This window comes from Anser brachyrhynchus (assembly GCF_964034855.1).
Source record: "Anser brachyrhynchus genome assembly, chromosome: 2".
In the NCBI taxonomy this organism is placed as follows: domain Eukaryota; kingdom Metazoa; phylum Chordata; class Aves; order Anseriformes; family Anatidae; genus Anser; species Anser brachyrhynchus.
The window spans coordinates 42418672-42444948 of NC_137695.1; the positions used below are offsets into that span (position 1 = coordinate 42418672).

Below are 26277 nucleotides of genomic sequence, written 5' to 3' on the forward strand. Positions count from 1 at the left end.
ACCCCTCTTTGTGGCAACAAGAGAAAAGCTCTGACTTGGCATTTAAATGCTAGAGCTCAAGGGCCTGTCCCTGGGAAGTGCTGACCACTTGATTTCTGCTGCAGTCAGTTCTTTTTTTCAACACCCTGTACCCAACACCCTCTGCAGACCCAGGTCCTGCCTTAGGGATTTATGTCAAACATTTTTATCAGAAGCTCGGGCAGGAAAGGTACCTGACCTACTCAGAACCATCTTTGAGTAAGGCATGAGCCACCCTCTGTTCAGCACCTTAATAGCTTTGCATTAGCTACAGGAAAAGGCAACAGACTTTCAGGGCTGAATGAGAATTGCACAGACCATCCCTCCTTTGGAATGGAAACTTGCAGAAGTGTCAGAAGATTGCACTGAAAGCACACTGGAAAGCAGACACAGGAACCACAGAGCCAGCCCCATCTGACCCATTTCAGTGGATCTTTTGCTGTAATTTACAGCACCACTCTTAACAGCTGGCGGGGAACCCTAGATACTAGTTGCTAGTGAGCATTACCATGCAGATGAAAGTTAAATATGCTCTTACTGTTGTAGGCTGAGGTCATAAAATTGAACTCTCTGCCACAAAAATCTACAGTGGTACAAAACATTCAAAGTCATTTCATCTCAAACATTTCTGGTCCTTTTGGAAAAAAACACAGAGAGAAAAACTTTTGGCCAGAATCCAGCCCATTTAATCCCAACAGCACAGTTACTCTACTCAGACATCATACCAGAATGTTTTAGCTCTACAAAAAGTGCAATTCCTGCTTTATTCATTGTATTAACACATGATTTTTGAGCAAATTCTGTATGAGGCTACTACGTTTCTGTACAAACTGCTATGGCATTTTCAGTAAGGATAATACAATATCGGGAAAAAAACACACATTTATCAGACAGACTGGCACCTTTTATTTTTGTGTTGACTTTTTTATTTATATATAAATGCAAAACAGTAGTTTAAGAAAAGGTTTTCTTAGTATTAGTTTGCTATATATTACTGGATAATTCATTGATTGTGAACATGTAATAGTTTATAAACCTTAGAGCATTCTGCAAGTTTTCTTTGCAGATGAAAATAATATACTGGAGGTGCTCTTTGATTATTCAAAATAACAATAGCATGAAAAATTCATACCATCTCAAACACACATTGTGACACCAATAATTCTGTGACTGAGGATTGAGCATGACTTGCTGGTGCGTACCAATACTTCTCCTCTAAAATGGAAACACAGTGGACATAATTCCACAAAATAATACGTTTGGTTTTACAGCACTTATCATTGGATTTAAAAAGGCAAACAACATAAACCACTACATTTCCAAGAAACTATTTTGCTTGACCAAATCTCTTCAGTAAGTGTTGAAAGGCAGCATTCTTCCAGCAGGCTTTGCTTGGTGGCTATCACATCTTCACCCTACGTTGCAGCTGACCTTCCTCAGTCAGCTCAGGCCTTTACTTGGTGCCTTCCTGACCCCTTTTCTCCTCCAATTCTCAATAATCGCAGTGCCTGCTATCTTGAAGACATCCCTTCGATACTGACCCAGGCCTCCAAGTTTTCTCTTTGCCTTGTATATCCCCCACACTAACACCATTCTCTTTCAGCTAGTTAATGACTGAACCTGTCATTTCAGTCCACGTCCTTGGGCGCTCTGCTGCTCAGCAGGCAGCACTATGTCCCCACACCAGCCTCAGCCATGACTGCAGAAGCATCCTTGAGAATACCGCCCCTCAGGGCTAGAGGGCATCCATGCAAGACCCTACTGCCAAGCAACATGAGGACCACTTCCATCTACTACTACATCCAGAAAGCAAACATCTCTGCCTAAGAACCTGAAGTAGTGCAGTGCTAAGGCCTCAAATGGACTTCCAGATAGCCTGCCTCAGGTGCCAAGGAATATCCAAGGGCTGCTAGGGTACCCAGCTCCTTTTCTACAACATAACTAATGCAACAAGAGACTGAAGTGCATTTAATGCCACCCTTTACACGATGAAGGAGACAAGAAAAAGGAACAGACCTCTGAAAAAAGGGGTGAGTACACAGGGAGGTAAAGAAGGAGTGAGAAGGCAGCAGCTCCAACAAGCAGCACTGTAAATCTCAGAGGAATAAGAAAGCAAGTGTCTGGGGTCTGAAACCAACCACAGAACAGAGATTGCTTTGTGGCATCTGACAGGGATTTACAAAATCACAGTGGGATACCTCACGTGGCTGGAGTGCTGCTATGGATGGATATGGACTCTTTAGGAAAGCCAGTCTGTAAAGGCGAAAAACATGGATTTCAACAAGTGTAATGTGCTGGCTGGAACACACAGAGCTTTGCTGGGAACAAGCGATGAGGCAGTCAAGACCTTATGGGCAAGGATCAGAGAACAGTCCAACATGGGTGACATTGTTCTAGGTGCCTGCTATAGACCTGATCAAGAAGGGGAAGGAGAAGAAGCCTTCATTCAAAAGCTGGAACAAGCTTCATGATCGTAGGCACTGGTACTCGCTGGGAACTAGAACCACCATGGAATCTGCAGATGGGGTAATATAGCTGGGCACAAGCAACCCAGGTTTCTGAACTCCATTGATGGTAACTTCATGATGTAGGTGACTGACAAGTCTTCTGGACTTTACAGAAAGAAAACATTCGGGAAATAAAGGGCAGCCATAAGAATCTGGAATTTTGAGAGAAGTGAGAAAGAAAAATTGTACAATTAGTGATAGCACTTCAGGAGAGCAGAATTCAGCTCGTCCAGAGATCTTTTTAGTAGAATCTCATGGAAAAACACCTTGGAAGGTAGAGGGAAAGCCTATGAGAGTTGGGTGATCTTCAAGGACAACCTCCTCAAAGCACAAGACAGCCCATTCTTGCATGCAGGAAGTCAAGCAATCATGTTAGAAGGCCAGCATGGATGGACAGATTGCTCTTGAATTCAGATACAAAAAGAAAGCACTTAGAAAGTGAAAGCTGAAGCGGGCTTAGTCCTTTAGTCCCAGCTGCTGTCTCCAGTCAGATCAGATGCTTTGAAATTTTGCAAGTTTCTGCAAGCATTCTCATGCGAATGTTGAATTTTGTTCCTTTTCTTCCAAAGCAAACTCTTCTGTGGGCTCCAATAAACATAAACAAGATACAGTTTTGCCTCTAGCTCACAACTGTTGATAATTATTTGGCTTATTGACATTCTCATTTAGAAGTTCTGTGTTTAGCCTGGAGTTTAGGACTGTTTCTGGCCACGATTCCACTGTTGAGATTGAGAACAGGCTCAAAACCTTCACCTCATATCAGGAAGAACATCTGTCCTGATATGTCCAGATCCTCTTCAGTGCATGCATCAGAAACATAACACAGACACAACTTTCACCCGTCTCTGTAGAATACATCCATAGCTACTGATATACCTATAGTGACACATCTCTGTAAATCTACCCAGACCTGGCTACAGTTGTGTGTCACTTCTTAAACGAACAGTTTTGCCAGACCAGGTCAAGAACAGAGGATTATTACTGATTTTTATTTCTTTAGTGTTTGTTGTTTTTGTTTTGTTTGTTTTGTTTTTAAGAATGGTGGCACCACTTTTAAAGAATGGCCTGATCCTGGACGCAATGTTCATCTTCTTGAAGTAAGACAAAGTATTCGCAAGCTATTTAAACAGGCTACACGACGACCACAGAATTCTGTAGTCATCTCTCCCCTGAAGTACTGTTAGTTAGAGTTTCCAAGTGTCCTGTGAGAAGACAGAGAACAACCATTATGTTGCTTATGCAGCATGCTACAAGCCGTATTTTCATCAGTCAGTCCTTAACAATGACTTTCCAGTTTCTCAAATAATTCTTCATAGCACAACCTGCTACTCACATACTAGACTGTAGTTTTCTTCAGTTGTAGCTTCCTCCCAGAGAGAGAGAGAGATTTTCTCACAGGCAAGTCATATTTTACAAGTCAACTCATTTCTGATTACATATGCCCTAGCGGCAGATACAAAGATCTCAGAAAACAGAAATGATAATGAGAAGAGGAAGAAATAATGAAGATCTTCAGAGTAAAATAGTAAAAATGCATTTCAGAGGCAATCTTTCCCTACCAACAAAGGTATCTAAAGAATTAGTAAGAAGGAATTAAAAATATAGTCTTTTAAAATCGTAAACCAATCTCAATGGTTTTTACTTTTGAATAACATCCTTTGAAATCCACTGCTGCAGAATGTAGTTCACAGTTTGGGTTCTCTCAAGTAGTACTGATGGCTTGTTCATTTATTTCAGTATTTCACTTTTGCAATTTTTCTTCTTCAGCTTATAAAGTGTCTTTCCTGCAGTTGGGTATTGGCTGCTTACAATTTAATCTTGCAAACCAGTAGCAAGTTTGGTATTTTTTCTGGGAGGCCTCAGCCCTACACAGGAAAGTCTCACAGCAGTATGTGCTGTGTTTGGAAAGCATTGGCGACATCATTTTTTTGTCCAACATTACTGATTTTATCCATTTAACAGGCAGGAGTGGATTTTTGTATTTGTCCCTGAATGTCTACGCTTATTATTTGGAGGAGAAAGTAGAAGCATCAATGCAGGTCTTTCCTTAATGTCTTTTACCATCAATTAATTATATCCCAATCCCCAATGGAGATATGAAATATACCTAAATTTGAAATATACCAAAATCCCACAAATTACACACCTGTTCTTGTGGATTCCTTGAGCAAGCTTACTTTACCTGAAGAAACAGCCTTGCAGAGTCTGAGTCAAGAAGTGTTAACTTAATACATACCTTCTTGGGTTTCCAAATTAGCCTCAGACAACCCATCCTGAGAGGTGTGTCATCACTGCAGAGTTAAATCTGGGTGACTGTGACTCAATGGCAAGGTCACCAGCCTGCACAAGAAAGGTCACACACCCCAGGTGATATCTATACTAAGTTCTCAGTCACTTCTTTCTACCTGATCGCCCTGCATTTCTTACGGCTGTGACACAGTGAGTGAAGTTGCGATCCTCTCCCCATGACCCTGGCTTTTCTAGGCACTGAGAAGGAACAGAATATCAGTAAGGGAACTTTTATTCCAACAGCCTGAGGAAAAACAAAACAACAACGAAAACTTTGATCTGAAGCATGGAGTCTTGTCGCTTTGAATGATAACACTGCAGTTTCAAGACTAAATGCACATGAGATTATATCAAAGCCCAGTCCTGCCTTCTTTTCCTATAGTCCCCCTCTCTCACTAAACCTGCACGAAATTAAAGAGATGATTGTCAAAATCTAAGGGTTTTTTGACGGCAGAGAGAGACAGGGAGGTTGCATGAGCTCCCTTCTCACCAGTCCCAGCCATGTAATCCTGCCCTCTCCTATGCACTGTCTCTGACTCTTACTGGGTTTTGGCTGAGGTGATTCATCTCATGAACCCAGCAGGACAAAATTGTCCTTTTCTCCTGGATGGGTTTTCTGTCAAGTCTGTGAAATGAATCGACTCACACAATGGTCTGATGAGCCCTATAGCTGGTAGAACAGAAAGACTGTACCCACAAGTCAAGCATAAAAAGGAAAGACTAAGGGGGGATAAGTATCGTTCTCTTTTCTCAGCAGTTAGTGGAACCTTAAATGAGCTCAAACCCTCTCCTATAGCTTCACTGTTCACTAAAGAGGCACCATAAACTTAAGATGCTTTGGCCTAGCTATTAACTTCTATAGCTCTTATCATAGAGGAGACTGAAAGCTTTAGCTGTTAGACAAAAGAGAATTGATCCACTTAGTCTCCACCAGGATTTCTTTAGGTGTGGTTATGGCCAGTCTTCAAGTCTTTCTATAGAATGTTTTCATTATATACTTCAGTGACCTTTAAGCGTTATGGGCGGCCATTAGCACTTCTCAGCATAACAATATTAATACCAGATTGGAGAATAATGCAGATCAGATTTTATGGAAGTGAATGGGGTGAAGGAACGTAAGTTGCCATTTTTGTTGCTGCTTTAGCTCTCCCTGCGACTCCTAGCTTGGAGAATACTTCACTGAGGTAATGAATCCAGGTTGTTTTCTTTTATTTTTAATCTCCATTCTTCGGGCAGATTGGTAAACACCAGAAGGTCACCGTCTCTTATCTAGTATTCTCCTAAAGAGACAGAGTAAAACTCAGAAGGGACACACGGCCCACTACTTTAGCCACTTATCAAACAAAAAGGAAAAACAAAAAAACTACACAATTCAGTCCAGTAGAAATCAGTCCTCACCCCACAGTTAAGAGCAATCCATCTTTGATTGAGAGGTTTGGTTATTTGTTTAAACTTTCTGGTGAAATACCCCAATACTTTTTGCTTGTTCATTTTTTGTGTGCTATTGTGTCCTAGAGTCAAATACACTCCTTATTCCTCGGGAGTCACTCCAAATATGAAACAGAAAGCAGCTTTTAACAGAGCATCCCTCCTGCAGCTACTGATCAAGGACACTACCCTGAAACTCCCAATATGTCAGACCATTTCCAGGGGGTTGCATTTCCCTAAGGATTCTCTATGGGTATGTCAGAAACACAAAACAGTACCCATATCATAATTATGCTTCTTCTGAGCTTAAAACTGCATTCAGACTATTATACACATTTCATTATACTGTGGGTTGCTTACTGCCTTTTGTAGCATAGCAAAAAACAGCGTGTGCTTTCTAATACCTATGGGAATGTCTTTCTCTTCCTATGACTGATATCAGGAAAGCACTAGACCCAACTGTCCCTTGGTAGAAATAGCAATGTATTTCCAGGTCTGTCTGAAATACTTGTACTCTTATCCTCATCACGGTGTTTGAAGGTGTAAATACGTAAGAAAAGCAAGAGAAGAGTGTGGATTCACAGCTCATCCTCTCTTTGGTGAGCCAGTGCTTGCTCTCTCCATTCAGTAATAACAGACAGACTGGCCTGCTGATGAAAGAGAAGCAAGTGCACTATGTAGTAAACTGTGGAGTAAAAGCATGTACACAGACAGCTATTGTGGGGTAGGAGAGGTGCTGTAAACTCATGCTTCACTGTAATCCCACACCTACTTAAATGCTGTGATGATACCACTGTGGCATCTCCACTGGATCAGAGGGCCCTCTCCAGGGGGACTGGCTTTCCAGTCAGGGAACTTATACCAAGCTCCTTAAAAGCTCTTGAAGACTGGCAGCTATTCTGGTCACCTCTCTGAATATGGACTTCACTATTGAGGTATTAGTTGCCATGACCTGTTATTGTAAAAGGAAAAAAGAAAGAAAGGGAGAGAGAAAAATATCCCAAGTATTGCTGCTTAAACAGGTGAAAGAAGTCACCAGCATCCCTAACAGGAATAAGAAAGTTTGCTTTTCTTTCTTACTTTCTACTCTGTTTCATCTTTGTGCTCAGTGCCAGCACAAGCAATTCTGCTGGTGCACAGTGAACCCAATTAGGGAGTTGATCTGTCTGAAAAATAACCACGTTCTTCACTTCCAAGCTACCACCCTTACTCACTGGCCCATTCTGACAGCATGCAACTTCAGAGGTGTATTATGGACATATAATTTAAGAGTAATATATTGGAGGTTTCAAACTGAGCTTTAAAATGAAGATATATCTGCTATTCAGATCACTGCTAGCACAAACTTCAGAAATGTTGCTCTTTCTGTGAGCAAAACCGTAGATTCTGCCACATTTTTCTCCTGAATTAAAGACCCACACCACCACCACCCTCCCCGCCAAGGAATTTACCTAATCTTTTCTCTCAAATGATCCTAAAAAGGAGTTGCATTTTAAAGGCAGCAGAGCAGAATCCTGCCTTCACTGAAAGAAGTAGCAAGAGAATGGTTAACAAAAATAAATCTCTTGCTGAACAATAATCACATAAATCACAAACAAACAAACATACCTGCCACTGTGAAGAGGCAGGTATGAAAAACAGTTGGGTTTTTTCCAACATTTATGCTAAAAATTCTTGTGTTGACAGTTCCTCTGAAGAATCAGTTTAAGAGCTCTCCTTGCCTAAACTATAACTTCACTGTGACACGAGTATCATTTTCTCATATTCTTACTTGGTGTAGGAAGTAATCAGAAGATTTAAAAGTATAAAGAAAGGAGAGTGTTTGAAATAATAACATTTCTGCTGTTGGGAACTTATCACTAAGAAAAAGCAAGTGCCAACACATTACAAACCAGTTAGTTTCTCAAGAATTCCTCTCCCCAGGAGAACAGCCAGAGCATAGCTACCTATTTAGCAAACAAGAAAACTTAAGACCCTAAAATCAGACAGCTAAGTATACTTGTCTTTCCTGATCACTCAAACTAATAGTCAAGGTTAAAAATAAAGACGGTTTTCCTCCTCAAAGGAAATTTGCATTTATGTCAAGCATTTTACAAAGACTGTATTACTCTACAGACAAATGTGATCATAACCATTCCATGGAGTTTAACAATTAATGCCCTACGTACACTGCAAAAGCCTTACACTGCTGTAAGAAAACTAGAACCAACCGTAACAGAACTTGCTTCTTTGTACCCAGTACATACAGTCAAAATGTAGAGGAACCCTAACATGAAGTCTCATTCCCAAACCTGCTAAAATGATACTTCTTTACATTACAACCACTTTAGTGGTGCCTACCTCCCACAGAGACTTCATGTAAGCTCTAAAACTGCTGAGTTCATACCTCAGAAGAAGAGAATATGGATTTACAATGCAAGTTCAGAGCTCCTACTACAGATTTGTTACTTGACTTCCTACCCCCTAGATGCATCCTTCCCTCATTTGCAGATATCATGCCCTGCTAAAAGAGAACTGAACAATGTCCTTGCATGAAGAATACTCCAGGCTGAAAGAACTCACCTCACGTTTTGCCTCGTCTTGCTGATAAAAGAGCATATGACTTTGAAAAAGCTCTAAAAACGCCAGAACAGATTCAGGTCTTAAAAACTCAAAAGAAGTCTGACTTACACGGTGGTAGGAGGAAGACAGACTGCTTCTCCAGCTTTAAACATCACTACATGAATTCAGACATTTTTAGTTTGAATTCGTTTTAGTGGTATAAGCCAAAATGTGGTATGCATTAGGAAAATGCACCTGTTCAACACCTTCCCCAAAAGCAAGAAGTGACAAAAAGCAGTCAGCCTGGCTTTCATACTGTTATAGGTACCATAAGAAGAAACTTCTTCTCAACCACCTTCTCAGAGTATTTCCTTTTTTTTTTTTTTTTTTTTTGAGAAACAAGGGACAAAATACATTGTTCCCCATACAGCAGTAGTTAATCCATCTCCACCGTGGTCTGAGGGGATATTGCTATATGTCAGGAACACAGAAACACAGAGACCATTTCACCCTGTGCACTACCCAGCCCTGGAAGGCAGTTTGAGACCACTGCAAGGAGGGCCTGACAGGAACCAAATAGTAGAGGTGGGAAAACAACCCCTTTACTACTAAATATTATCAGTAAGAAATCATTTCCCTGCTGCAGATAGAAACTAAATGGTTTACAGCAGACAGTTTTACTCACAAGCCTGGGACCGAATATGCGATCAGAGAAGGACTTTTCATCCTAACACACAGGCCTCCTGCACCAAATTAACACCACTCACATGTGGAAACCCTTTGCAGGTAGGTAGTTACCCATGTGAGTAAAGTTAGGCCTTTATCTACTCTTATACGCGGGGCTGGGTCTGCTGATTTACTTCCTCACCATTCAGCACTCCCTGCATTAGCTCAGTCGTTCAGGCAGGCAAATGGCCTAGCACTATCTCCTTTATTTGCTCTCTCTATCCCATCTTCTATTTGATTCCAAAATGAAAAGGCAAGAGAAGGTGGTGGGTTAGAGGAAAGTCTGCAGAGGATTCTTCCTCCCTAGATTAGGATTTAATTGTATTCTAGTGAGTCCCTTCTGGTTGCATTCGGTCTTTCAGATGAATGTTTCATCAATATGATTAGGATCACATCCCTCAGTCTTGTCTATTTACACAATCGGTTGTGACAGCTCAGAGTATAGTACTCCCTAAAGGAAATATTAGATACCACCCTATCATTTTATTCAAATCATATTTTGCACTCCGCACTTTCAGCCTAATGTCATTCTCCTCTGGTTACATATTTGTGATATGCATCAAGAACTAAAATCCTTCCAATAAGGATTAGATTAATGTTTATATTAGCCATATCATTATTATGAAGAGGGCTACGGATGTTGTGGAAGGTGGGGAGTGAGCTATGGATACTTTGTGTGGGGAGGGGGACAGAATTGGTTGTACATTACGAGAGAAAAGTAAAGAGGGGAAATGCTGGAAAGTAGAGAGGGGGGAGAAAAGGAAAAGAAGGAGGAAAAAAAAAAGCATAGGTGGTGGCAAAATCCAATTTCATGGGATGGATGGGCACGAGGGAGGCACGGGCGGGCCCTGTCGCCCTCACCTCAGCCACCTCGGCGCCATTTTCTCCCCAGAGCGGGGCCACCCCAGCCGCCACCGCCGGCTTCGCCGCCACCCTAAGCCGTTCACCCCGGCGGGATGGGGCATTTCAGAAGCGCAATGGCACCGCAGAAGGGTAGATCCCATCGAGGGTAGATCCCCCGCCTCCCTCGGCCGCCCCTGCCGCCCTCCCCTCAGGGTCGCCTCAGCGCGGCTCTTGCTGAGGTGTCCCTGAGGGGAAGGCGGCGGCGGCGGCTGTGGGGGACCGCCGAAAAAACCCTTCCTGGGAAAGCCCCCTCAGCGAGGGGGAGGTGGAAAGAAACGAGCAGGCGATGAAAAGCCGGCGTTGAGGACGGGGTTGGGTGGAAGAAATTCAGACTGAAAGTAAAACCTCGATCAAATAGTCGAAAAGACACCAAAAAAAAAAAAAAATAGCTGCTCCTTCCTCCCGCAGAGCAGTGGGGAAGGAGTCCTTTCTGCCGCCGGGGGGGAAAGGCCGTGGGATGGGAAGGGGCTCGGGGTCGTTTGGTTTTTCCAGCTGGGTGTGAAAGATCAGCGGAAAAGTTCGGGGCGAGCAGCGAGGGACGAAGTTTCGTTGGGAAGTCGGGCGGTTAACTCCGACGTGGCGGCGGCCAGAGCACACGCGGGGCTGTTTTAACGAAAAAAACACCAAATTGCTTGCTGAGGAGCCGTCTCCATCCCAGCCGGCCCTGGGATGAGCCCCTCTCCGCTGCCGCTGTTCACCCGCCGGGAGCCGATGCGATTAAACCAGAGACAAACGCCGCACACGCAGAGCCAGGAACCTCTCCCTCGAAGAATGGGGAAATAGCCGAGATAATGGTTAAATCGCGGGGAACGGCCTCAAACGGTTAAGACCGCATTTCGCCCTCTCCATGGGTATGGAAAAGTGGGAAGAGGGCATCCCCCCACCCCACAGCACCTGCCTGGGACAAGCAAGAGGACCCCAGCCAGCACCACCCGACGAAGCCCGGATTTCCCTTAACCGATAACTTAATTTCTGCAGCCTCATCGGGCACACTCACAGCTCGCCTCTCACTGCACAGCATCGCCCGCCACGGTGCAAATAACTTTTATTTTTTATTTTTCTTTCACTTAAATCCCCCCTCGCCGCGCTTTCTGCCCGAAAGCCGCCAGGCGAAGACGTGCGAGCGGGGCCGGCAGCGCCCAGCGCCCGTCCCGTGGGTGGCCAGGAGAAGGGGGCGAGCACTTTGGGGTCACCCCCACCCTTCCTGGGGGTGTCCAGGGGAAGGGGGCGAGCACCTTGGGGTCACCCCCACCCTTCCTGGGGGTGTCCAGGGGAAGGGGGCGAGCACCTTGGGGTGGCCCCCGCCCTCCCAGCCCGCGATAAGAGAGCCGCAGGGGCCGGCCGGGGCTCTCTGCTGTTTGCCGCGGTACGAAGCGAAGTGCAAGGGTAGTTAACTTTATCTTCTGCTAATGTAAACAAATAAGAAGCACCCGGTTCCTTGATCTTTATTTAAATATAGAGTTGTTTATCAGTGTCATCCTATGAAGATTAATTAGCTACCTTTATTCACAATTTGGCGTCTGACACCCCATTTTAGGAATGCATTATAATCACAAGGTGTTAATTGGGGCCAGCCAGGCACTTATGTTTCTATTAAACAGTGTGAGGACTTTTCACAAGTATTAAGTTGGTTTTTTTTTTTTTTTTTTTTAAATCGCGTAGTGCAAAAATATACAGCCTTTAATAACGTGCTGCGGCAGCATCGTGCTCCGGAGCGCCGGGCGAGCGGGGCCGGCAGCGAGCTTCGAGGGGGGGCAGGAGAACAGGGAGGGGAACCCCTAAATGGAATTAAAAAAAAAAAAAAAGGAAAAAGGAAAAAAAAATTAAAAAGGAAAATAAACAGAAAAAGATCTCATTCCCCAGCCGCCTACAAATTCCTGCTAGTCTCCTCCCATCCCAAACGTGGTCCTCCTTGTCTCTGGGAGAGCTGTCGGGGCTCCGCTGCGCTTGCACAGCGCGGCCCCGGGGTGATGGAAAGCTCCTTGGGAGCCGGCTGCTCGCCTTCCCCCGGGCCGGGAACCGCTGCAAACGCCCCCCCACCCCCCGACTGTTTTAGCTCCTTCGGGGAGGGCCCCGGCCTGAGCCTTGGGGTTGTTTTGTTTGCAGCCGCGCATCGCTAACAGCTTAATCCCATTACCGCCTGCATTTCCTCGGGAAAGGTGCTGCCGCCGAGGCAGCCGGGCTCCGATGGCTGTGCCAGGAGGGGCTTTCTCCCCCGATAAGGGTGCGGGGGAGTTTCTTAACGCGTTCCGGGAAGAGGCGGGGGCAGAGCTCACACCTCGCCCCCCGCAGCTCCGGGGGAAGAAGGGCCCTGGGGCTGGGGAGCAAGCGTGGGGGGAAGCGCAGAGCTTTGGGGGAGGGAAACAGAACAGAATGGGGGCAGAGTACGAGATTTACAGGGAGGAAAAAAAAAAACAGTAAAACCTAATACAACTAGCAGCATCTATCTGAACAGAACAACAAGGAAAAACTTTAAAAAGATGATGTTTAAGTCTAGAGGCATCTCAGTCCCCACTCCTTAGGGATGCAGCAGCCGCAGGCTTGGGCTCCCTCCTCCCCCCCAGCTGGGATGCCCAAAAGAGGCAAAGAAGCAGAGAGCAAACCCCACTCATCCCTGGCAGCACCACATTTATTAAAAATTACTACTATGTACATAAAAAACAGAACCAAGTTTCACGGGGAGAAGTTCGTGTGCCAGTGCTCTAGGGTTGATGAATTTAAAATGGCTGAAACTATAGGCAAGAAAGTGGGTAAGTTACATCACTTCCAGTTTGATACAGGGCAGCTGAAAATCACTTTACATACACGCAAATAGAAGTCTGTTAATGGTCTTTGCAATGCTCCATATGCTAAGTTTGATTAACCAAAAAATGCCTTTTGAACTTCAAAGCACCACCGGAGGTCCTTCTGACTGAACAACTATAGGTCAACTATTTATACATTATTCCACAATATGCTACAGTGTACCTAGACAAAACACAACTGTACACTTTCGATTTTTTTTTTTGCCACCTCAGTAAAGGTTAGGCTTTTGGGATGGAGGCATGTTCTTATGCAAGTTCTGGACAAAGAAAAGTCAGATTTGGTCATTAAAACACCATTGCTAGCAACAAGACCTTTGAGTTAAAAAATCCTGCCTGGCAAACAGGCCTTATTTTTTAAACCATCTTCTGCCAAAGAAAGCCTCAGCTGAGCAGCATTCAACTCAGCCAATTGTGCTGCATACAAGGGTTGAAGAAACCAGCTTGCTCTAAAGCAGAATGTAGCATCTGTGCAGCCCCCCACAGCCCAGCCCCCTTTTTAATCAGAGGGGCAGGCAGGGAAGACAGTGAAATTTGGGATCCAACCCTGTTTCCTTGCTCAGCAGTGCATAGATTTGATCAGGCCTCTGAGCCAAGCCAAACTGTACACTTTAGTGTCTCCAATAAATAAGCCATCTTGTAAAAAAATCTAGGCTCCAGCTTCCACATGCGGCTCCTTCTAGAAGGCTTCTAAAAGGAGAGAATTGTATCATAATTTGTTCTTTCCCTACTTAGTTACCTGCAACAGTCAAAAAGCTTTGGCACCTTCTTTAGAATTGCACACAACAATTTAAGGTGGAAGGCAAGAGTCTTTTTGGCAATTGTAATGCAAAAAAAAAAAAGGCCACCCTGAAAATAAAACAGCCAACTGGAGTAAAAGGATGCTTTAAGAACTAGTATAGAATGCATAGTAGCCCATGCCTTTTGAAGTGTCTTTGTTATAGTCCTCAGCATTAATGTCCTCACATTTCATGGATGGGGAATTCTCATTGCTTGAAGTGCTAGGGGAGAGCCGTCTTCTCTTACAAGCACCCGTGTAGACCCCAGAATCATTTGAATCTAGAGACTTTATGGAGGGTGGAGTCTCTATCCAGGACGAGCCAATTTCTTCTTTCACCTTCTCCTTGGAAAGCTGGTCTTCAGAGAAGCCTGGAGGACTTGTTCTGGAGGTCCAAGGTAATCCTGTGGTCATTTTCCTCTGGTAAGAGCCCCTGCTCCCCCAGCCAGCCATGGATGGAAATGTTGGGTCAGGGTAGTATCCCAGAGCATGGGATGTCTGAAGAGGGAGGGATTTAATGCCATAAGGGAGCAAGGTGCTAGGAGAATACTCCGTCTCATAGGAGTTCATGTCCAGCTTGTTGGCACTAGGCTGCTGTACAGGAGTAACAAACCACCGCTGAGGAGGGCTGGCCACCTCTTCGCTCTGCTGCGGGGAGAGCAAGCCATTTGTCTGAGGTACGGTTCTCTCACCGTTGTAAAACCTGGCTGGGGGCAGGTTGTTGACAAACTGTTCTTGGAAGAACGGTTGCACGCTGTAGCGGGCGCCAGGGACGATCTGGTGGGATCTAGGAGAATCCGTGGGAGATGGAGTTAATCTGTCATTTTCTGAGGCTGTGTACATGCTACAACATAAAAGAGAAATACTGAGAGTTGTTCCTACAATTCCACATATGGTATTAAAAAATAACAAGAAGAAACTAAGTCGTTTCTTAGCTAGGACTACAATCAAGTTGATCTGGAAGTTCATTTTCATCACTTTTACAAGTTCAGGTTGCTTTTCCTAGACCAGGATAAAGTTTATAGTATTGCTATTACCAGTATACACTGTTCTCTGCCAACCAATCAATTTTAAGTGAAACGCAGCCCTTTCAGAAGCTAGACTTGAATACGTACAGCTTTTCAGAGAGACGTGACAGAAATGGATGACTAGGCAAGTCTTGCTTACACTTTGAAGTCACCTATCCTGTACAGATACTGCTAATACACTGCTGCCAGCTTTCAAGCCAGCTAGCTCCTACTAGTGTATTTAACCAAAATCCAGCAGCCTGCTGTAAAATGCAGTCAAGGCAATGCATCAACTCTTCAAATAGACATATGTCTAAGACAGACATTTAACATCTCATAAAATGAGTGCATGAGCCAGCAGAGCTGCTAGTAGAAGTATAACTACTTCTGAAGAACCAAAGTATTAAAGAGCTTCTCTTTTTCTCTTTAGACACAAGTATTTGACAGCAGAATTACGCCTCCCGGACAGAAACAGCTGCAAGGCAGACATGTACTTACGAGTCATAGTTGTCCCTGAAGCCCTTTGCAAAAGGATTGTGATCAATTTTGAGTTGTGTAATCTAAAAAGCAAGAGCAGAACACGGTAAAAATGACATGCTGAACCCAGAACATCCAATTTTATACCTATAGTTTTATGCACCCGTGCTTACATCAGTGTTTTGATATGCTGTAACTGCTATGAACTGCGTTTCAGGGAAAATAAACGTCTGAGTCTTTGAAGAATCGTTCAGATCTTCGACCCCATCTTCAGTCACTTCCACAATGTGGAGCCGAGGCTGGTACTTGTGTAGAGACTGCAGTACGATCATCTGAAAGGAACCGCGGAAGAGACAATACTAAGTCAAACTGCAGCAACGTTACCGCTTACAGGCAATAAAAGTCCTTTTAATCCTCTGACTTGGGAAGGGAGAGATTTTCGCTGTTAGCAGGAGAGGATTCACAGCGGGCAGCCCTCTGTTCCGCGAGGTTACTAATATGCTAAGTTCTGTAAATGCAGGAAGTCGAGAGCTATCAGCTGTACTTTTTGAAAAACTCTAGGCTGAAGACATATCGCTTAAAGACAAAGAAATTCACGTAGTCACTTCTGACATCGCTTCTCCTTAGGAAGACAACTAGAAAAGCAGATTTACAGCCCGTTAAGAAGGGAACAAATGACAAGGACACTGACCTAGCGGTTCGACAGGCTGGAAAGCCCCAAGAGCCCGGTGTCCCCGCCGCCATTTACCTGCGCGTTGTTGTTGTTGGCACCTTTGTTGTTCGTCAGCTTCAGCTTCCCGAAGGAGATCTCCTGCCGCATCCAGTGCGCCCCGGTGTTGGGCGACTCGGGGTGGACGTACACCTTGTTGCCTAGGGAAAAGCCCCACGTCAACGGGCAGCCGGAGGGGAGAGGAGCCCTGCCAAAGGGATGGGAAGCAGGGGGATCTCTGTGGGAAGCCGGGCGGGGAGAGCCGCCCTTACCTTGCATGTTGTTGTCAGCTTTGCCGCAAGTCACCCACTTGCCCCCCTGGAAGCGCCAGTGGTTGGGGTCTGCCAGCACCACCTCCACGAAGACGTTGTAGTGCGCGGTGGGGTTGAGCCCGGTGATGTTGAAGCTCAGGAAAGGGAACATCCTCCTGCGGAGGGGATCAACACCATGCTGCGTGCGGGACGGGAAAAGCACCGCCCCGCCGGCTGGGGACCGGACAGCATCCCACCCCGGTGGGACCCCCCGCGCCCCCTCCCCGCCCCGCCTCGGCCTCTTACCGGCCCTGCTTGGTGATGATCATCTCCGTCTGGTGCCGGTGGAACTTGAGCCACAGGGGCCGGTTGCAGAGGAAGACTTGCGCCCGCAGCCCGGGCCCGGCTGCCGGCACCCCCAGCGCCCCGAGCCCCCCGCAGGAGCCCCCCGCCGCCGGGTAGGGCCCGTAGAGCCCCCCAGGGGCCGCCCCCTGCCCGTACTGGTACCCCCCTCCGCCGCCAAACTGCGGCCGGCCCCCGGGGGGGCACACGGCTCCGGTGAATCCGCCGGGGGACAGCACGGAGCCGTAGGGGTACCGGGGCGGCCCGCCGGGGGGCTGGTAGACGGCGCCGTGCTGCGCCCCAGGAGGGTAGGGGAAAAGGGCGCAGGGCCCCCCCAGCTCGCCCCCCGGGGGCCCGGGGGACTGCAGGTAGTAGCGCTCGGGGCTCAGGCTGTCCAGCGAGTAGCGGGCTGCTGCTGCCGCTGCGGCCGGGGGCAGCTCCTCCTCTCCGCAGGGGGTGGCTTTGCGGCCGTCCGCTTTGGGGGCGGCGAAGGGCTGCTCGCCCCCCTCCGCCTCGCCCAGCATGGCCGGGGCCCCCCCGAACTTCTTGGCCGCCTTGTCGAGCTCCAGGCGAGGCGGGGAGCCCGGGCGGGGCGGCCCGCGGGTGGTGGTGGTGGTGCTGCTGCTGCTTCCTCCTCCTCCTCCTCCAGCGCTTCGCCCGCCGCCCTCCAAGGGGTAAAAGGGGGCTCCCGGCAGGGGTCCTCCCCCCGCTGCAGCCAGCAGGGGCTCGCCCAGCTGCATCCCCGGCGGGCGGCGGTGCCCAGCAGCCCCCTGCCCACAGCCCGCTGCCGACCCCGACCCGCGGCCGCGCAGCGATGCGCCGGGGCCGGGCCCGGGCCGTTTATACCCCGCTCCTCGGGCAGCCGGGGAGGGGCATGCCTCGTCGCCGCCTCCCCCGCCCCCGCCGGCCCATTGGCTGGGCCGGGTGACACTAATTTAATTAGACAGCTACTAATTGGAACAAGTCACCTGTGACTCTGGGGTGCGCGTCCCCGACACCCCCCCCCCCGTTCCCTCCCCGTCCTCCCCGCAGCCGGCTGCCGGCATCGCGCCCCGGGAGCCGGCGGTCCCCTAAAAAAGAAGGGCCAGGCGAGCCCAGCCGTCCCCCGGTGCCCTCCCCGGGCAGCACCGTGTCACCGGGAGGCACGCTGCACCTTACCGGGGTGTCTCGGTGGGAAGCTGCCGGTGCTCGGGAGGCCGGCGGCCGGTTCCCCGCAGCCCGCTTTCCCCTTCGGCACCGCGCTCCGGGAAGGCAGGCCGGGGATTCAGGCGGGTGCCAGAGCCCGAAATGCGGGAGTGGTCCGTTCCTCGCTTTTCCCCGGATGGGAACGACTGCCCCAGCGGGGGAGGGAACGGGAATTAGGGAAGATTTGGATGCCCGCCTGGTTTTGCGGAACGGGCAGAGCCCGCACCAAGGACTTGGCAGCTCCAGCCCCGCAGCCCCTCTCCCCGCAGCCGGCCGCATCGCAGGGATCACTGCAACCCCAATGCCTCCTCCTCGGGGCCGAATTTGAGGGCGGCCCCAAAGAGCGGCCAGGATTTCGTTGCGGGACGGCGGGACACGCCGGCGGAGCCGCTCCGCATCGGGCTGCCGCAATCCGCAGCTAGCAACCGGAGCGGCTCCGCAGCGGGACGCGGATCTTGCTCCGGATGCAGCCCGCACGGCGGTACCCAGCCGACTTTGGGGGTTCGGGGCTTCATCTGCGCCCTCCGGATCCCAACCGAGAGGCGGCCCCGGGGAAAGCGGTCCCCGCCGTGCCACCTGCGGGGTGCCCGGGGGGGGTGGCTGGTGACGGCCGGCACTGACCCCCCCCCCCCGCCGCCCCCAGCCCCCCGTTCGCTCCGGAACAGCGTTTTCCCGGTTTGGCGTCCGAGGAAGACATCGAAATAGTGCCGGGGAAGCCCGGCGCTCCGGCACGGAAGGAGATTTGGCGATGCTTCTGTGCAGGGTGTACGGGAGCGAATTTTCCAGGATCACAGACCGGCTACGGTTAGAAATAGGTGCTGGTCGCTGCTGAAGGCTGCTACGGTTTTTCCTCCAAAATTTGGCTAACCTCGCGTTTAAGGGAGAAAGGCAGAAAACCTCCCGATGATGCTCAGGCTGCCCGCGGTGCCTTCAGCCCCCGCAGGGGGCAGGAAAACCGTGGCCGTCCCGCTAAAAGGGGAGCTTTCCACTTCGGTACGAAATACATCTGGGATGAAGTTTCCCTAACGAATTCATGTTTCCTTCCAGCTCTTTCCGGAGCAGGGGGGATTTTCAGCTCAGCTCGGAGCAGCCTGGCCTCGACACCCGCCTCGGAACACGCAACTCCCCCCAGGCCGGCCGGGACCGGGACGGGGATGGGGACGGGAACGAGGACGAGGACGGAAACAGGGTCGGGGACGGGAACAGGGATAGGGACAGGGACGGAGACCTGCCCGCCTTCAGTTGCCCTTCAGCCGTGCCAGGGTTTGAGGGCGCAGCCTGAAATGTGGGATGCTCGTTCACGCAATCTGCACGCTGCGGAAAAAAGCCCCAATCCCCCGCACCCCGCAAATTGAAGTGGCCATCGCAGGCACCTGCATGGCTCCCGGGACCCGGGATCTCATTGCCCCGGCTTGCAATTCTCGCCCTGTGGGTCGGGGAGGGCAGCCGGGGCATTGCCCCTCACAGCCCCTACAAGTCGGCTCCGCTCCTGCTGCCTGCCCCGGACCTCTCCGGGGAGCATCGCCCCAAAAAGCTGCGGGATGCTTCGCTCATGTGCGGGACCGGAGATTTCTGAATGGGTCCCACAGCCCTTTTAGATGTTACAGATAAACTGCAGAAGCAGCAGATTGGTGAAACAGAAAGGAGCGTGTTAGGTTCGTAAAACTACCAAAATAACCTCCAAACCACAAAAAGAATGTTGAAAGAAATTGTAGGTCTTTGAAGGGTTACAGATTATCGTGTTTTGTTGGGCTTTATTCAAATAAAGCTGGGTTTTCCCTGGGTTTATTCAAATACAAAGCACCTCTGACTCTGAAGAAGCTGTTCCAGAATACCTCATTTTCTGCAGCCCAAGCTACGGCAGAATGACACTACACTGAAATCTACACTGAAATATTTCCTCCCTTGCCTTTGGGATGGGATTGAGATCTTTGCTCTTTTCTTGGAGCTCAGTGATCCTCTCCTTCAGCAAATTGCTTAAACTTGTGGGGACTAACACTGTTAAACAAAAAGTACCCTGCACAGTAGGGCCTAGGAGGACACAAGATAGGAACTATAAAACCTATTCCATCAGGCTGTTGCAAGCATATATATAAATATGAATTCATACATCACTATGGTATAGCCCATATATGTCCCATTATCCTTGTGTGTATGGGTATGGGTACACGCACACACACAACTGGTCTAGGTGGACAGCTTATAAATTTTTAGTTACAGGATCCCCTGTTATATTATTTGGTCCCTGTGCTCTTCCTCAAGTCCTGCTGTCAGTATGGCAGGACACACAGGGTGTGCGATATTTTCGGAATGCTGTGTTTGAACTGTTTCTGCAAGGCAATTTGTTTCCTTGCATGATTTTTGCTTGCTGTGATTTTGGTTTTAAAAATAGTGTGCCGTTATAAGATGTCCTCCTCAATTTGCTAGCATCCAATTCTCGATGGGCTTCAATACTTTCACCTTTATGGCAAATCGGTGCTGGAATTTTGCAGATTTTTTTTTTTTCTCCCAGTCATCCAATCTGGCTTCCTCCCCCCCCCTTCAACTACATGCAGAGTAGCTGGCTAGGCAGAGGAAGGAGGATACTCTTAGATGCATTCATGAGACTTGCCACACTTCCACCATCATTCAGTGTCACTTTTAAAATCACAAAATCAGAGATTTTTTAGATGTGGCTAGTCATATGTGAGCCTTCCTTCCTTCCTTCCTTCCTTCCTTCCTTCCTTCCTTCCTTCCTTCCTTCCTTCCTTCCTTCCTTCCTTCCTTCCTTCCTTCCTTCCTTCCTTCCTTCCTTCCTTCCTTCCTTCCTTCCTTCCTTCCTTCCTTCCTTCCCTCCTTCTTTCTCTCTCTCTCTTCCTCTCTTCCTCTCTTCCTCTCCTCCTCTCTCTCTTTCTCTCTTTCTCTCTCTTTCTCTATTCCTCTCTCTCTCTCTCTCTTTCTTCTTCCTCTCTCTCTTGCTCTTTCTTTCATCTTGCTACCTGTCTTTTCAAGGCAGTTGAGTGCTTGAGAAAAATAAGAGATGTATTAGTGTGTTCATGAAAGGCTCAGGGCATTGCAGCTTGACGCTTAACCTCAGCAGCTATTCTTATGATGAAGCCAGCTACTGCTCTGGTTGTTTCATCTGTCAAACACAGACAACAGCCACCTCCTTTGTGGGAATGTTAGCAGACTAAATTAATTGGAAATGCTCTTTATTTTCTGTTGAAAAGAGTTGTCCTGTAGCTGCGAAGACCACGAATCCATTTTAGTTTATGACAAATGGGGTTTTCCACGTGCAGAAATGTACAGTCCTCGAGGCACAAGGAGTGCAGCTTCAAATACATTTTGGCTCACAAAAACTCAAACCCCAAGGAGTTAAAAAGTAGTCAGCTGTTGTTCAAACATACATATATGGACCTTAAATACAAGAAATCAATAGATCTACAAAACCAAAGAAACATTATTTTTAATATGAACTAGGGATGGTGTCACATTAACAGCAATTTTACTCATTGGTAACTCATTAAATTTAGCTGCCATTTTCTTACCCATCGAAAACAATTTAAAAAGACAGTGTCAAAATATTAAAAAAATGCACACCAGTATACATAATTGTACATAATTATTATGGGATTAATTTATAAAAATGAGATGATGAAGAATATCCTTTTCTAGACAAGGTATATGAAACAGAAAAAAACAGACATGAGTTAATGAATCAGGAGCTGGAAGAAACAAGTCAGTATTTGAAAATAAAGTGGTATTCAAAGTAGCCATATTGGTCACATCCTTTCTCTACCTTATAAGGAAAAATACCTAAAAGCTTGTATCTTTAGCTGTGATGTTAAATTAAAGGGAAATGCAAGGATTAGTAAAAACTAATCAAGGTCTGATACTAATATGTAAAATATGGCAGTGTAATACAGACAAGGTTAAATATATTCGGTGCTTGAATTAAATTCTTGGCAATGGATAATTTTGATAGGCAAATTCACATAACCACTTTTTCTTGTTGGGCCTAAGGTACCCTGTTGGCTGCAGAACAACAAAAAAGCACATTCTAGAAAGTGTAAGACTTCGTAAAGCAGATACCTTTGTCATATTGACAAATATATGGAACACCTACAAGAAGGGAGATGGGAAAAGCATTAAGTTGGGTTTAGCTTTGAGGTGCCTTTGCTTTCTTAAAAAGGAATTGCAGAAACTTAGGGAGAGGAAGAGACTAAAATTAGGATCACAAAGCCGAGCATAAGCACGAGCATCATTTCATATTTTGTATTATTCATGCACAGGGATCTCCAAGCAGCTCTTCTTAAATGCTTGTCTTTTCACCCTCCGATAAGCTTAATGAGGGATGCCTAGCACCTTTTCCCTGTTTTTAAAGCAAGATCGCTTACTCGCTTCTAGGTCGGTGCCAATTGTCAGCCTGACAGCCGTACCATGGAAATATGGGAACGCGCCAGGATCCATGACACGGGTGTGATGGCCATAGATCTGGTTTTACCTTCTTTACATTTACAGGTCTATTAAAGGGAGTTTTAAACAGCTAATTTTGGTTTGCTTGCCTGGTTTAGATAAACAATGCCTATTGAAAGAGCCTGGACCCAACTAAACTGTTTAAATGACAGCAATTAAAATTAGCAGCTCGAAGCCCATAAAAAAAGACGTTCTCCTTTTCGTCCCGACACTTTAAGAAGTACAATTTCACCACGTGGAAGCCCCGATAAACTTCGTGCCGCTCGGGGCCATCTTCTGATGGCGGAGCCGTGCAGCACCTCCCGCTGCTAACCTGAGAGCTGAGAAATACGCGCTCTGGAGGTTGCGGGGGCTTTTCGCCCTCCGTGATTTCGCTACGAGGCTCCCAGTGGGACCACCATTAACCCGAGGGGCTGGAGAAGCGAATAGCGGTGGGCTGTGGGGTGGCGGCTGCGGGGGGAGCCCGGGACCCTTTGAAATCCCCTCGGCGGGGGGCTGCGGGCACCATGCAGGGGGAAGTGCCCCCAGCGGCTCCAAGCATCCCGGCTGGCCTCCAACCACGGGCGCAGATAGCTCCCAAATCACCCATCCGGGCGGGCGGCAGCCAGACCAAAGGCAGAGGGGAGCGGGGTCGTTAGGGGCTGATGGAAGGCGATGGCCGCTTTCTGCCCCACGGGAATTTCGGCTCGGAAAAGCCGCTTGCGGGAGCGGGGGGAGGTTCAAAGGTGCCCCCGCACCTGCGGAGCCCTGCGCGGCCGCGGAGCCGAGCCTGCCTGCACCCCCGCCCCGGGGCTGGCACGGCCCCAAGAGGGGAAATCGGCCAGAAACCCTTCCACCGGGAAACACTGGCCCCGGGGGAGACCGCCGGGGGCAGCCCGGTGAGATGCCCCCACGCCGCCGGTGAAGAAGAGCTTTTTCCCCTTGCTACCACCCCTGCCGAGTTCTTTTCTTTCTTTCTTTCTTTCTTTCTTTCTTTCTTTCTTTCTTTCTTTCTTTCTTTCTTTCTTTTCTTTCTTTCTTTCTTTCTTTCTTTCTTTCTTTCTTTCTTTCTTTCTTTCTTTCTTTCTTTCTTTCTTTCTTTCTTTCTTTCTTTCTTTCTTTCTTTCTTTCTTTCTTTCTTTCTTTCTTTCTTTCTTTCTTTTTCTTTCTTTCTTTCTTTCTCTCTCTCTCTCTTTCTCTCTCTCTTTCTCTCTTTCTCTCTTTCTCTCTTTCTCTCTCTCTTTCTCTCTCTCTCTCTCTCTCTCTCTCTCTCTCTCTCTCTCTCTCTCTCTTTCTCTCTTTCTCTCTTTCTCTCTTTCTCTCTTTGTTTTTTGGCAGCAGAGATTTAGGACCTACACAGAAGTTACCTTCTGAAGAAACCCCGAATGTAAAATCCCCCGAAAAAGAACCCCCCACCAAAATCAAACACAGACACCCCCAAACCAATCCCTGTAATCGTAATTTATCAATTGTAATAACCAATCTCTGCCACCGTAATTTGCTTTGCGGTGACACAAGGGCAACGTGAAAGTCTCCCTGCACCATTTCTCTCCGATTAACTCCAGTGAGTGAAGTATGAGCTCTGCATTTTTTTTTCTAGCACAGATGATTGTGTTGATTCCTAGCACATTAGTGGGGGAAAAATTTAGCTCGAAGAGTTTGGGTAATACAGATGAGAACAGACAAATGAGCAGGATCACAGAAGAACTTTGAACCATCACACAAACGCATATTATTTCTTCTTCCCCTTTTAATATATTTTTATTTATTTATTTATTTTGACTATATTTTTTCCTTTCCCCAGTAGTCACGTTTCAGGCTGTTACTGGTTCTCCTGTTGTCCATGGCTATGGATTAAAGGGCAGTAAAGGAAAGGATGTAATGAATACGAAAAGGGCATGGAAAAAAAATCTTCTGATCTTTTGTTTCAGGTGTTGATCTGAATTAAAATGCAAGCCCCATTAGTAAGACCCATTAGAAAGCAGCTGGTGGCCTGATATGAGTAGTCAGACCCTGATGTCCACAGGGTGCTGAGGTCTCAGTAGACACAATACTATCACGGCAACTTTTCTGCCTACTTCACACCTTATCCAGCCCCACTCAAGGTGAAATCCCACCTCCCAGTTACCCTTATATACAACCTGAGCCATAGGGCTTTCAGCCAGCAAGGCAGGTAACCCACAGAGCCTCAGCGTGCTGCTGGAGATCAGAGGGTCTCCATCCCATGGGGTGGTGGCCGTTGCCTTCCTCCACTTGTGCCCCCTGGGACCAGGTGTCACAGCAAGGCAAAGGACGGGCTCTTCCTTCGTTTCAGTTGGCTCCAGGGCCAAGAGAGTTAAGGGCAGCAAGGACTCTTTTGCAAGTAGCAGAGCTGGACCCAGAGTAACTTACTTAGACAGGGTAAAAACTGTGTTGTGTTTGTTTGAGCATTTGGTTGGCGTGGGACACTGGCATGCTCCTGCCAGGCAAAGTACTCTTAAAGTCCACCTGGGTCTCAAGGACAGTGTCTCAAGGACACCATGACCATTTATTTTGTCGTTTTCCTACCTGTGGTGCAGTAGTGGGAGGTGCTAAGGCGTGAATTTTACTCCATCGCCCATTTATGCACGCTAACAACTCTGGGCAGTATTAGAGGAAGGGTGGATGTTAGGAGCCCCTGAGCAGAATAAGTGCTGCTAAAAACCCACTTCAAAGCAAAATAATAACAAAGCCTCCTGCAAACATGGAAAACCAGCCCACCGGGCAGCAAGTACACAGGTTTCAGGGGAAAAAAGAAACCAAAGCAGTCCTGAGTTTCTGTTTACTAGTTGAACAGCTCTGGAAGTAATTGTCCATTTTGTTTCATCTTTCTCCTTCTGGGGATTTGGGTCTCGCTGTCACATTGCACGGCACCATCTACCAGCCCTCATTCGGGTGCCTGGGGGCGGGTGGCAAGCCCCAGGGCCAGGACCTGCGTGGGAAGGAGACCCACGGAGGGCAGGGGGACACTAGTGGGCGCCACAGCAAGTCACCGTCCCGGTTCGCTGAGCACTCTGCCGGTCCCTGGGGCTCTCTGATTCCATGCTCTAAGAAAGTGGCCAATTATTTTTCTGTCTGAAGGAGTCTGTGATGTGGCAGAGAATGACAGCTCCAAGGGAGAAAACACCTCTTCATTAAAAAGTGCTGCTAAGCACGCTGCATATCCAGATCCCAGCACCCAGTTGCACAAAGGTTAGGATGGGAGCCAAGAAATTATGCATTTTCACAGATTGGCATATATATATGTTTACAATGTACACATGCACATGCACACAAGTCTATAGCATGCACACGCACAGTGGCCAAAATCCTCCAAGTCCCTAGTCAGATTAAACTCCCACTGAAGTCCAGTTTTGGTTGGGGTTTTGATGTGATAGGAATCACCTATGGAAAAAAAAAATAGTTAACAAATGGAAGACAAGACCCAGTTTCACAGAAACAAAAAATGAATAGGCGTGTGTTGAGGGGAAAGATTAAAAAAAAAAAAAAAAGAGAGCAAGAAAAAGCAATAATCTGTGCCTCACCTCTGTTTGAGGGGCTGCAGTGAACAAAGGGCTGGGCTGCTACTTTTTCTAAGTTCCATTCAATATCATTGCCTTTCAAGTGATTTTAATATTTGTACAATTTTATTTTAATGAATTAGAAGTTATCTCTAAAAAGGACACAAAATGCGTATGAATCAGAATTGGGTTTCTTGGTGAGATACACTGTGTTGTAGAGAACTATTTTACCACTGATGCCAGAGAAAGCTTAAAATGGAAGCTGTCTTAAGGGATGTGGTATTTAACAGCCCTCCTTCCCTTTTCCTTTGGCTCCCCTGGAAGGCTGGGAGAAGAGAAAAGAAGGCACTAAGAAGATGGGAG

At 47.4% G+C, this 26277-nt stretch overlaps 1 protein-coding gene across 2 annotated transcripts; it reads right to left on the reverse strand.

Moving 5' to 3' along the window:
- Window positions 1–12882: 12882 nt before the first annotated feature.
- On the reverse strand, window positions 12883–17602 carry EOMES (eomesodermin). Of its 2 annotated transcripts, none has more exons than XM_080579135.1 (6): window positions 16742–17602; window positions 16457–16611; window positions 16224–16345; window positions 15649–15807; window positions 15497–15558; window positions 12883–14778 (listed from the first exon to the last, which is right to left on the reverse strand). In XM_080579135.1, the coding sequence occupies exons 1-6, from the start codon at window positions 17515–17517 to the stop codon at window positions 14100–14102; spliced, it is 1953 nt and encodes a 650-aa protein (XP_080435261.1). In that variant the 5' UTR covers window positions 17518–17602; the 3' UTR covers window positions 12883–14099. The 2 variants fall into 2 exon arrangements, with proteins under 2 accessions (XP_080435261.1, XP_080435260.1); XM_080579134.1 differs by having other exon boundaries at window positions 12883–14835; window positions 16742–17601.
- Between the last annotated feature and the right edge of the window lie 8675 nt (window positions 17603–26277).